The sequence below is a fragment of the Gossypium raimondii genome, chromosome 3 (genome assembly GCF_025698545.1).
Source record: "Gossypium raimondii isolate GPD5lz chromosome 3, ASM2569854v1, whole genome shotgun sequence".
NCBI classification, from domain to species: domain Eukaryota; kingdom Viridiplantae; phylum Streptophyta; class Magnoliopsida; order Malvales; family Malvaceae; genus Gossypium; species Gossypium raimondii.
Window position 1 is genome coordinate 19115631 of NC_068567.1, and position 13520 is coordinate 19129150.

At 32.3% G+C, this 13520-nt stretch overlaps 1 protein-coding gene and 1 long non-coding RNA gene across 2 annotated transcripts; one reads left to right on the forward strand and one right to left on the reverse strand.

Annotated features, from left to right (window-relative positions):
- Positions 1-5049: 5049 nt before the first annotated feature.
- Positions 5050-9584, forward strand: LOC105793795 (uncharacterized). Its single transcript, XM_012622642.2, has 6 exons — positions 5050-6100; positions 7822-8016; positions 8106-8240; positions 8518-8755; positions 8877-9080; positions 9245-9584. Exons 1-6 carry the CDS (start codon positions 5120-5122, stop codon positions 9409-9411), a joined length of 1920 nt encoding a protein of 639 aa, XP_012478096.2. The 5' UTR covers positions 5050-5119; the 3' UTR covers positions 9412-9584.
- LOC105796144 (uncharacterized) lies at positions 8535-11307 on the reverse strand. The gene is made up of 2 exons (XR_008194326.1): positions 11018-11307; positions 8535-10942 (listed from the first exon to the last, which is right to left on the reverse strand). It is a non-coding gene; the product is annotated as an uncharacterized LOC105796144 (long non-coding RNA).
- Between the last annotated feature and the right edge of the window lie 2213 nt (positions 11308-13520).

Sequence of the window (13520 nt, forward strand, 5' to 3'; positions counted from 1 at the left end):
ATTGATCATCTATATAGTGACGTTGCGATGTTAGGTATTACAACATTGTGTCGTTATACAATGTCACAACATCACACACCACATCACCTCTTATTGCACTATTTTGGCCCAATTTGACTTATGGTGGCTTGTTTTTGGTCTCAGACACCTTTGATCACTCTTAAACCTTTTTTAAATGATCTTAAAATTTTCTAAAGCCCCCAATTGATCTTCAACTTCATTTATATATATACAATTTAAGCTTTATCCTTATTTGTTTGAAAACTATATTGAAAAATAGTAACAAGTTAATGGGAGATAATACTTTCTTATGTCGATGAAGATGGAATTGATTGAGCAAGAGTTGTTGTGATTGTAGGGATGGATATTTAGCAACTTGAACTATGTTTAGGAGAATAATCTTTTGAAAAATTGACTAGCTGATTGTGGGTTTATTTAAAGGGACTATCATTCTCCATGACATAAATAACATTGAGCATCCAATTTTTTCATAAACGAACTTCTCCTTAAATGTATTTTTAAGATTAATTGATTATCCAAGAAAAGAGTTTACATAGCCTTCAAAAGGAATCTTTTCCAAGTGCAAGAGGATCATACAAGGATCTTGTAAGCATCCACAATGCATACCCAAAATGTTGTAATGTAGGTGATCCTAGAGTACCCGATTTATATTGGTGATTGTACTTTGTTTCACATAGTGAAATTATTCTCTAAGCTTTCATGTCGTAGATATAACTGATTATTATTGAATTGTGGAAACAATTACTTTATGTCTTTCTTTAATTGCTATACACATTCGTCTAAGATGTCACACAAAAAGTTATAACACACAATTCAATACTTGCTAAGCACTAAACCTTTTAACAACTAGGCTCCATATGGATAAATATGGGTATTAAAAATAATGGTGACAATGATATTAATTATTGTAGTAATGAAATTGAATAATATGACAATAAAATTAAAATCAGTAGTGAGAAATGGGTTTAGATTCAAACATAGTGGTGGTAGTAAAATGAAAATAAAAATGACCATTAAAAACAGTAAATTAAAATATATGAATATATAACAAATTATTAAATAGTATTTTAAAATTAATTACTAAATACTAAATACTAAATTATATTTACTTATGTCAAATGCAATTAAAAATACATTTATTTTTTAAATAAATGTATAAAAATATATATATTAAAATTATGTTATATTATATCTTAATTAAAATAGTATTATGTTAAAATAATATTAAAGTGAGAGGTACAATGATCAATAATTGGTTGCACCTCTTAAGGGTTGAACCAAGGTTCAAACCATGGAGATAGGTAGGGCCTTGCCTACCCCAAATGGAAAATTATTATTTAAGTCTGTATAAAACGATTGAATTAAAATATAATTTTTGGTAAAGTTATATTTTAACCTCAAAAACTAGAAAAAGAACTATGATTAATCCTTTCAAAATAATGAAAACAACAAATTACTAAATTATAAAATTATGTTTTGATTTCTCAAAATTTTATCATTCAAACAATTTTGAATTCCCCTGCACTAGACCTCCAATCATCATATGAAAATTGTACCGGAACTCTCTCCCAATCAGCTTGCGCTGCAAGTGAAAGAGAAATTGCCTAAAAATTATAATGCAAGCAAAGGGAACCCACAATCATAACGTGAGAACATAAAATATTTTGGCTTAAAAAAGAGAACGAAATAAGCTAGAATTACACATACCTTAGAAGAACAAGTGATATTATGTGGGAGCTTGTTTCAAAATGAAGGTGATCATGTGTTCATTTATATTTAAGGAATTCTTTACTTGATCTATTTAATTTGTTGGTTTGTTCCTTGCCTCCTTATTAAGTCATAGGATGAAGTATGAAACTTTTGTTTCTCTTTTAAAATGGAAATATAATAGGAATCTTGTAGCTTGTTTTCATCGATTTTTATATAGAGGGGGATAAATTGAAGCAAGGAATACTAAACTTGCTACCTTCATTCCTTGGAGTTCCAAGGATCAAGCACTACACCACACATAAAGCATTCAAGCTGCAAATATCATCGCTTTAGCCTTTAGAGAGGAGAGTTCTTAAATCATTATTTCAAGGTAAATTTACGTAAACTAAAATAGTTTAATTTAGTTTATGTGCTAAAATTTTGAATTTTTCTACAAATTTGAGGTTTGATAAAAGTATTAATGGTATTTTTTTACATATATAGGATTTAAATTCGGATAAAGCATATATTTTTAAAAGGAACAATTTTTTATTTTTACCTTAATTTATTTTGGGCAAATTGCATCATTAGTCACTAAACTATGGATAAATTTTTTATTTTGCTCACTTAACTAAAAAAATTTACAATTTGGTCGCTAAACTATTTGAAAGTTTTAAGTCACTGAACTATTCAAAAGTTTTTATTTAAGTCACTGTGTTGTTAAGTTTTTTTTTTAAAGTTCCATCAGTGAACTCCAAGCGACAAGTCGATGACTAGTACGGTAGATCAGTACCCGTCAATGAGTAGAACATACCTTAGATCCAAGTCGGTTTGACAGTCTCGGAGATCGGAGAAAAAAGTTGTTTTAATTTTAGTTTGCAGATTTGTAACGTCCAAAGTTGTTTCACAGGAAAAAAACTGGACTGTATAAGAGAAGGATAAAGAGAGCTTTCTATTGATGCAGGTAGTGCAAACAGAGAAAGCCATAAAACATTGATTTTAATAGTAAACTTTTGAATAGTTCAATAATCAAATTGTAACTAACAGTACAGTGACCAAAACAAAAACTTACTCATATTTTTAGTGACTAATGGTGTAATTTACCTTTTTATTTATAGATTGAGATTACTAAATTAAGAAATTCATATTATTTTCTTTTAAGTTATAATTAATATAATCAATGATTACAAGCTTTCAACTAAATAACTTTATTAATGAACTTATACATCATTTTTCCAGAAAATACATTAGTATTTAAAAGGCCTTTTTGTAACCTTGTTTTGGATTAAATTACCAAAAAAAAGCTCTTTTAAAAAATTATAAAAATAGATCAAACTTTTAAAAATTTACAAGAATGAGCTGAATTTAGTAGAACGCTTTCAGCTATAAATATTTTTAGGGAAGAATAAAAATAAAATTGTTTTTAACTGAAAGCATTTTCTGCCACATCAGCACTAAAAATGGCAAGGCCAAATTTTTTTTTTTAAATTTTTGGTGTCAGGAAATAAAACTTACAAAATAGTCATTTATATAGACGCAAATCTCGTTTCTCTTGTTTTCTTAAGCAATTTGGGATATGAGATATGTGAATATATAGACTCATGAATAAGATTTCAGCTTGTTTCTAGACAATGTGATATTACTTCCTCTTTTAACTAACAAAGGTTACACTATATTTTATAATTTTTTCCTTATAGAGTTCAAAAATTTTATTGATAATGTAACATTTTATGATTTCGTTTTTTAAAATTATATATTCATAGAAGTATTTATATTTTGCATAATTTATTATTATGATTTATTTTGAATAAAATAAACTGGTGTATTAAACTAGTGTATATGCACCCTAAAAGAAGAATTGAGGAAAACATCAAACCAAGTTGTAAATAAATTACGAAACCATAACAAGCTTGAATACCAAGCCTTCAATGCACACAAATCAATTCAGAAATTATGCATTTTAATAAACAAAACTTTCGTGCAACAAGAGAAAAGATAGAACAGTATCGCAGGGGAGCAGAAGGAGTTCAAAAGAACAAGACAGTTCAATATCTTGCGATTAACAGCCCTCATGCTAAATCAAACTTTATTTCCACATAGCTTAGAAATAAGATTTTGGGTTTATATTAAGCTCTGTTTTATAAATTTTATTTCCACATTAATAGGTCACACCAAAAGAATTTATTAAAAAATAGTATTGCCACTTTTAATACTGATGTGGCTAAGGGTGTTTCCAACTAGAAACATTTTACCAAAATCGATCAATTTTGTAAATTTTAAAATTCGATCTATATCCATAATTTTTTTAAATAAGAGGTTTTTTTTCATAATTCGGCCATTGTTTTGTTTGTAATATAAAAAACCTTAACAATTAATATATTCCAATAACTACAATTATAATCCATGGTTCTAATCAAGTATTAGAACTCGTTAACAAAGTGAAAAGACAGTTCACTATTAAACATGGGATTTTGAAGTTACACTCTTACCAAGAAAATGCCTAAATAATTTTACCATTTTTCAACATGGTTTTAAAGATTTTTACCATACATGAAAGAAAAAATAAAAAAGGATTAAAGCAAGCGGAGAGCATTCCTTGGGTGGTTTAAGAGATTCTGTCATCTGCTAATTCAACCTTAGTTGGCACTGAAAGAGAAATTAGTTTGGTTCCTGGGAAGTTAAAGCTTGTGAATTACGAGAAAGTAAGAGTATGCTCTTTAAGCTGACATTGAGGCAAGTATAAACTCGGGAAGCCTTTAAGAAAAGAATAACATAATTCCTGGTGTTCAATAATAGAGAAATGCAACGTATCAAGGCACATAAACTAGATGCCATCCCTAGTAGACAAGACAAATCTTCGTAAAGATTGCTGAATATTTCATAAAATAATTTGTCCCCTTCACAAAAGAAACAAGATTGTTGAGAATGTAAATTAGAAGAAAGTAATTTGTCCTAATGTCTCGTATACTTTTCAAGGCATCAACTCCAACCTATATATGTCGTCCTCACATCTAATCATCAGCAAAAACCCTCAACATCTTTCATTATCTATCATTTTTTCATTGTTATTTTCATCCTTTTGGTATCAAATATGGGAGAACAGAGGCAATTTTTTCGTTTTCGATTGCCTTGGCTCTCGGCAGCTGCTGCTCCCCGTCCTGTTGCTACTCCTCGTCCCGCTGCTGAACCGCAGCCTCAATCACAAGCTCCTTCCCAGCCCACCGTTTCCATCCCAATCCAACGACCACCCTTTCGGCCTGCAGGGATCACCCCCGTGCGGACCCCTCCCATCCAGGTTCAACCACCACCACCACCACCACCAAAAACTGAACCTCAGCCAGTACCTTCTCGTGAAAAAGTTCAAACTCGACCGCAATCCCATACTCCCACACCAGCAAGGGCTGCAGCTATGGCTTCAGCTCGCATTGCTCCGCAGCCCGCAGTTCCGAAGCAACAATCTCCACCCCGTTTGGCCTCTCAGCCAACAGGCCAAACATCTTCACAGCCCCCTTCTCCATCACGTAGAGCCACCCAAGTGCAAACCTTGTCTCCACCGAGAAGATCAACAATGGCTACACAAGTAGCGTCTCAGCCACCAAGTTCTACTCAACCCACTTTTAAACCATTTGGTGTTGCTGTAAAGCCTTCAGAGGAATCAAACCAACTAAAAGATGCTGCACCAATAACTGCTGCGGCTAAAGAAAAGCCTAAGGAAATGGAAATAAGAAAGAAGGTAGGTGAAGAACGCAGGAAAGGTACAAAAAAGGGTTCAACACATGAAGAGCCAACAACAGTCACTACTAAACTTGTTGCGGCAGCAAGCGAAGCTGGGACGAAAACCAGAGAGCTACTGGGGGCTGTACTGGAAAAAGGAAAAGGACACCTGGAAAAGCAAGAAGATACTGAAAGAAAGAATACATTAACAAGCTCAAGCAGTGATGAAAGGCAAATCAAAACAGTGAGTTCAACGTATCCAAAAGGTGGTAGCAGGCCCAGTAATTCTCATGAAACGAATGTTGATTCTAAATCGGAGCAAGTTCCCCTCCACAAAGAGATAAGGGAAGATATCTCCAAGTTTGTTCATGCACTTGTCACTGGGAAACCAAAGCTGCATACAGATGAAAAATCGGTGAATGTTGTAATGCTAGCTGGAGAAAATAGTGGAGCATCTTTTCGCTGCATCTCAGAATCTACCACAAAGGATGGGGAAGGAAGGTCTAAGGGAAGAAAGCCTGTGGGTTCAGTGATCAAAGATGATGTGGCACAAAAAGCATATGTGAATAGTAACACACAAAGCATCAATAATTCAATTATGTTGGAAAGTCGTCTGGAGGGAAGAAATCCCGGCGTTCATCTGGGGTTTTTCGATGATGCAAAGGAGCTGCGCCAGGTGAAGTTGGTTAACTTGTTTTTTCCATTAAAGCCGATTAAATAAAAACTGAATTTGAGAGGATTAATATATTTATGAAAAAAACCTAATAATTAAGTAGAATTCAATTTCATTTTAATTATTTTATTTAAACATTTAATATAAACATAAAAACAACATCATATTAATATTAAATTCTTAACTAAAAAACTAAGTAATTCCTCCCGTTGAATTAATATAAATGTGTAAAGATATTAAAATAAAATTTTGAATAAAGTGATGATTTTTTTATAATTGTTAGCGGGTTGTTCAAATTTTAATATTTACAATAATTTATTGATTTTTAAATAATTATATTCACCAAGTAACACAACCTATTTAAAATATAAAAATTTATTTTAGTAAATTAAGTGGTGATATAATTTAAAGATAAACTTAAATAAATAAAGATTATGGTGAATGAGAGTTATGAAAGATGATAGAGCAATGATGAGTCATTAATGAAATAAAATTGTCTTGCTTTCAAATCAAAATACATTACATCTTTAGAGTGCTCATTTCTAGAATCTTAGAATCAAGTTCTTTTCGCTAATATATATAACTAACCAAGAGTCTTTAATGAAATAAATTTGTAGCTCTAAACATACATAACCCGCAACCCTATCTTCTTTTTATTAAAAATTATGATAATAATTTATTTGCTCTCAAATTTTATCAAACCTTTATTTTCTTTAATTTTTAAATATGTATTATTTATCAAATCATTTCAAAATAGATAGAAAAATTAGTGTTTAATACATACACGTGGATTTTTTAATATTTTTATATGTCATGTTGGCAATTAATTAATTTTAAAATTTAAAAATATTTTATATTTTATAATTTTTAATATATTTTTTAATTTTAAAAGTAATTAATTCTTGAGGTGTCATCTACATGGCAAAATTAGTAAATGTTTACTTTTCATCCATTTTAAGGTGATTTAATAAATTAACTCAAAATTTTAAAATTAAAATGAAAGTCTAAAAATTGATATGTCTTTAAAAACTATTAATCTAATTAAATTTTAATGGAATATTTTCAAATTATAATTTAATTTGAGTTTTATAGTTCCAAATTTTAAAATGAGATGTCCAAATAAATTTGAAACAAGCAATTATCCTTTAATTTTAGAGTATTGTTGACAATATATTAAATAATTTCTCTTAAATAAAATAAGAATATAAAAAATCATCTCTTTAAGCGAAATTAAAATAAAATATATATAATTACGATTCTTTACAAAAGTACAATTTTTTCATTATTTTTACGAAGATAAGTATATACCCTCGGCTCAATTGAAAAATTGTTTTATAGCCCTTTTCAAATTAAACTATTCAATTTAATCTTTTAATATTTTATTAAATAAAAAATTATAATTTTAGTCTTTTAAAAATTATAATTTAATATAAGTATTTTTAATATTTAAATTATAATGGCACCTTAAACAAAATTTCTATTTGTCTTGTTAACAAAGACTGCTTAATTACTCAGATAATCGATTTCTACCGTTAATGAATCCAAAATACCCAAAATCATCGAACCAACCCCACAATTTGGTTCTTACCACTTGTCACTTCCCAGACCTCATTTTCATCCATAGATACTGCCCCATTTGGCTGTAAAACTCCCATTTCAACAACTTCATCCGGGACCTCTCTTTGCCAACTACCACTTCTCACTGCCTGTCCTTTCTATAGCAGAAGCATTCTTCAATGGCTGGAAAGAGCAAGGTTTTAGTCATTGGAGGCACTGGGTACATCGGAAAGTTCATTGTTGAAGCCAGTGTGAAAGAGGGTCATCCCACTTTTGCTTTAGTAAGAGAGGGTTCAGTTTCAGACCCAGTTAAGGGAAAGGTTATTAACAATTTCAAGAACTTAGGGGTTCATCTGTTGTATGTAAGTATAATTTCACTTCATTCGTGGCTGCGAAGCTTTCTGGTTGTAATCTTATTTTTGTTAGTTTGATGTTTTGTGTGGGCATGCAGGGGGATCTTTACGATCATGAGAGTCTGGTTAAGGCAATAAAGCAAGCTGATGTGGTGATATCCGCGGTAGGTTCGATGCAGTTAGCAGATCAAGTTAAGATCATTGCTGCCATTAAAGAAGCTGGGAATGTGAAGGTTAGTATTTCCCAGTTAATTTACTTAGATTGTTGGTTATGTAGAATAACTTGATAGCACAGATTTCACAGCTGTAATATCCCCATTCTGCAATCATCACATTTGATGACCACGTACTTGGGAAATTTGCAGGCACTTAACTCATTATTGTTGTTTAGGTAGAAGGCACTAATTAATTTATGAATACCATTCGGCATTTACACAAAAAATGTAGCAACGAGCAGAGAGCAGTTTACTTTCAAGTTCTTCATCCTAAGGGTTTAATTTGTTTGATCAGAGGTTTTTCCCATCGGAATTCGGAAATGATGTGGACCGGGTCCATGCTGTTGAGCCAGCTAAAACAGCATTTGCAACCAAGGCTCAAATCCGGCGTGCTATTGAGGCTGAGGGAATCCCCTACACCTATGTGTCCAGTAACTGCTTTGCAGGCTATTTTCTTCCTGATTTGTCACAGCCAGGAGCCACTATTCCCCCAAGAGACAAGGTGGTGATCCCAGGCGATGGAGATCCTAAAGGTAAATAGTACTTATCAGCTCATCAATATCAGCATCTTTTCATTTTCAAGTATTTTAACATAGGGAAGCCCTAAACCATCCATAGATTAAGGTGATATGATGCATCCTATTCTGTTTGCAGCTGTTTTCAACCATGAAAGTGATATTGGAACATACACAATCAAAGCTGTTGATGACCCCAGAACATTGAATAAGATCCTATACATTAGGCCTCCTAAAAACACCTATTCATTTAATGAGATCGTTGCCTTGTGGGAGAAATTGATTGGCAAAACCCTTGAGAAAACATATGTTCCAGAGGACCAACTTCTCAAACAGATCAAAGGTTGGTGAAATTCCCTGCTCGTTTTTCTTATTCAAAACCATGGCTAATTAGAGGATGTTGCCAGCGGGCTATTCTTCCAGTTCAAACCAATTTACTCCTTTGTTATTTCATTTTCAAAATGTGAAGGCTAATTGGTGTTGTTTGGTTTTCATCAATTCTTGCAGAGGCTACATTTCCATACAGTGTTGGATTGGCAATCAGACATTCAGTCTTTGTGAGGGGTGATCATACCAACTTTGAGATCGAACCGTCATTCGGAGTTGAGGCTTCTGAGCTGTACCCTGATGTGAAATATACCACTGTGGAGGAATATCTGAGCCGTTTGGTTTGAGAAAGAAAATGAATCATATGCTCCTTGTTATTAAACTAATATTAGCAATAATCGAGAAACTATCACCGACTGGTATATGCGTGTATGCGTAAGTTTCTTGTTATCATTCAGCAGAATGTGAACCTTACTGTTCTAAATTACTATATAACATATGAAGAGAATCTGTTTGCCTACTTGCTTATATAATTCCCATATTAACATTGAATTTGAAAACTTGATTGGAATTGTTCTAGCAAACATGGGTGTTAGGATCGTCCTGGTTAAGCAACGAACAAGTAAAAATAATAGAAGAAATTGAGAAGATAATTTTACTATAATGGCAAAAGAATGAAGAGTACAAAATATGGAGATAAAAACTAAACCCCGAAAACCCGAAAAATAAAGAACCCTCAAAACGTAAACACAAAATTCTCTGAATGTGTTATGAGTTCTAATCTAATGGATATATTTCTAAGATTGTAAATGATCCTATTTATAGGCTAAATTAGTAAGTCAAATAAACTATACTAATAAATGCTAAATATATTATACTAATAAATACTAAATCTTCTAGAAAGAAAATATATTTTTGTTTAACTTGACTTGCAAGCAATCTCTTAGAATTTGGATCACACAACTCTAATAATGGGAAATTCAGACGAGGGCCAAATCAGCTTGGGAGCTCCTATAAATAAACGCTGACAAACATCCTTTATCTTTTAATCACAGTATATTTTGAAGTCCCATAAAAACGAAAGGGGTCACATTCAATGATAAAAGTATGATGGTTTTGACTAAGAGTCATATTACATTTTTTAAAAAAATAGTCAAATTAGTCTTTCAACGTTAGGTTAAAGAGCAAATTAGTCTTTCTACTAAAAATTTCATCAGTTTTTACGATTAAAAATTAATATTATAAGTCTGCATGAACTATCCTATGCCAACTACCAATTTGCTCTTCAACTTATTCTACAATGACTATTTTATTTTTTTTGTGTTTTTGAGTAAAGATAGCAAAAAGCAATTTTACTCTGAATACCTCTATCTTACTTTTACCCGCATTCAATATACCAGTCGCTGCTTGGCAAGTCTGAACTTGTCGACAAACATAAAATCCTTCAGTCATTCAGCTTCACCTACTCTACCAAGATTTTCATTATCTGTTTACCTACCACTAGAAATCAACTTTCAAAAGAACGAAACATTCATAAAATAAATAAATAAATATGTAAATTTTGTGCAGTGGGTTTCTGTGTACAAGGTAAGAAATCTGAAAGTCTGCCTCTTCTTTTACACGTTTTCTTGTAAAAGTTGGAAAAAAACATACACTTCCTTTGTATAGTTCATCATTGATTTAATCTGACCCTGATAAAAAAACCCATTGCTTTTCGAAGTACTTTGATGACCCAGCCTCCAAATTCCAAGAGGCAGCTCCACTTCTGTTGCTCTGTTGCTGCTTCCAATCGACTCACAGATATGGTTCCATTACCGACTTGTTTCTCTCCATATCCAATTATTTTCCTATGACCCTTTATCCCCTCAGTTCCCTTAACTGAAAAATAGAGAACAAAAAACAAGTTCAACATATAAAATACAGAGTGAAATGAAAGAAGGTTTGAGCACTTACGATTGAATTCAAAGTTGTGTTTGGAGGATTCTGACCAGAGAACAAGGGTAGGGGTAATAATTGTAAGAGCAGTCCAGGAGAAGAATATAACGACGAAGATTCTTCCACTCATGTTTTTCCAGGGAAAATAAGTAGTGATTCAGTTGTTGAAGGGGTTTGTTTAAGGGAGGGAAAGAGAGAGACATAAACAAATTAGCTGGCCATGTTTAAGGAACTACGTTATTATAACAACTTCATTATATAATTTTCAAATTGCAGTAGTGTTTTCTTAAACTAATCAAAGTCAAGTACAAGAGAACATCAAACAATGTGGATAATAAGGTGGTTCAGTTGTTGGAGAGTTGTTAATTTATGACCACGATATTAAGCATCCCATCTGGCATCATTGAGAACCTGATAATTGGCAATTTAAAAGCTTAAGAGATTCCTGGTACATGACTAATGGGCCTACAGCAACCCTTCCAGAGCTGAAGTTGTCGGACAGGCTAAACTACTAAGAGCAAGTTTGGTTGGAGAGAATAGCAATGCATTCCCCCTTATTCCCTGGGCCCACCACAAAACAGACGTTTGGTTGGGTGTAATCGTATTACATCCCTATTCCCTTCCCTGTCTATTACTGATATTGGCCGTAATAGCCATTTTGAGTTTGAAGCGGGGTAATAGGGATTCCCCATCAATTCCTAATTTTATTTTTCGTTTTCTGCCCTCATCCTCTACCGACGTTTTCCAATTTTTTCCCTTCCAGATTTCTACTTCTTCTTCTGGTACGGTACGCCTATTTTCTTCTCACATTTCTTTTCTTTTCTCCATTTTCTTTTCTCCAGATTTCTGATTCTTCTTCCAAATTTTTTCCCTGTTTTTCTTTTCTTTTCTTTTCTGTAAAATCGATTTTGATTTTGATTTTGATTTTGTTTTGCTTTTGCTCTGCTAAATGGGTTGCCGATTACACCAAATGTTTACAAATTTTGACTCATTTTCTCTTCTCTGCCAGGAGCTGAGCCAAAACAAAATAAAGCACATTTTGGATGAGTTAAAACAAGGAATAAATACCCCATTTTTCCTCCCCTGACCTATCCATTAATTAGAAATTTGGGGGTCTTTTTATTAGAACTTAGAAATATAAGATCTTGGGGTATAGTTGGAATCAGGATCATGGATTTGGAATTCTTGCAATCTATGGATATTCAAATTCTTGTTGGTGTAGCTGTAGCTGCTTTAGCCATTGTTGTTGGTGCTGTTTATCTGTTTGCCTTTTTGTTGTTGTTTTGATAATCAAAATAATTCAATTAACGACACCACCACCGACCCTTTTTTTGTTCCCTTTTTCTTCAAGTTATTCCTTATAGAATTTAATTTTAAGTCAACCTTTTCGTCCTGAATTTCTCTTTCAAAAACTTGCAACTTATTTTTTAATTTGAGTTTAAATTCCATTGTTATTATCAGTTTTGCAGTTTAAGGGTCTTTAATTGTGTTTTTTTATTTGGTGATTTTGTTATATTCTTTTAACTATGGATTTGAAAACTGGTGAGGAAGATAATGGTATCAAGGCACCAAAGAAACAAGATGGACTAGAAGGAGGTGGAAATTCAAAGATGAAGGGCAATGAAAGCATTAGTGGCAAAGACATGATCTTTAGAGCTGATCAAATTGATTTAAAAAGCTTAGACATGCAGCTGGAGAAGCACCTGAGCCGAGTTTGGTCTAGGAACATTGAGAAACAAAGGCTAGCTGAGGAATGGGAGATTAATTTGGCTAAGTTGGATTTAAGGAATGTTATAGCTCATGGCACCTATGGGACTATTTATCGTGCCACTTATGATAATCAAGGTGTTGCAGGTAAATTTTTAGATTCCATATAAATATATATACTTGTATTATCTATGTTAGTTCTTAAGCTTTGTAACTTGTTTGCTTGATGCAGCTTTAAAAATTATGTTTTGTTAATTCTTAATCTATATATATATTGTGTGTGTGTGTGTGTGTTAATTGTGATTGAACTTTGTATTGATAGTTTTTCGAGTTAAAATATCGATTAGTAAAACCCTTTGTAGTTTATTCTGCATGTTGAAGCAACATGCATTATGTAGAACTGAATTAGGGCCTAAGGCATGGTGATAGAGGGTCCCTGTTTGGTCTGACCATCTCTATCCTTTGTGTAGACCGCTAGCCGGTTCCGGTATATAAGATATCTGTGTTCTAAATTGCCAATCGAAATAAAGATGGTTATATATAAATATTGTTTAATTTAATTTAGCTGTTTATATTTTTAGTGGAGTTCTGTTTGCTGTTCATGATTAGTAATACTAACACAGTTTGGTTTAGAATACTGACTTTATAGGAGTTGGTAGTTTCTCACTCACTAGGCTTTTAGCCTTTACTGAACTTAAAAACAATATAGTAGAGGACATGACTAGTGTTACCTCGAGGATTGCTGATATTTTATAGTATTATATATTATGATTTTAGTAAATTCATATAAGAATATTTAATATTAAGAATTTTA

Excerpts from the sequence above, each read along its gene's own strand:
- LOC105793795 (XM_012622642.2), top strand. The coding sequence starts at position 5,120 with ATGGCTTCAGCTCGCATTGCTCCGCAGCCCGCAGTTCCGAAGCAACAA. Across the intron at positions 8,017-8,105 it reads TAGGGGTTCATCTGTTGTAT|GGGGATCTTTACGATCATGA; the intron begins GTAAGTATAATT and ends GTGGGCATGCAG. Across the intron at positions 8,756-8,876 it reads AGGCGATGGAGATCCTAAAG|CTGTTTTCAACCATGAAAGT; the intron begins GTAAATAGTACT and ends TTCTGTTTGCAG.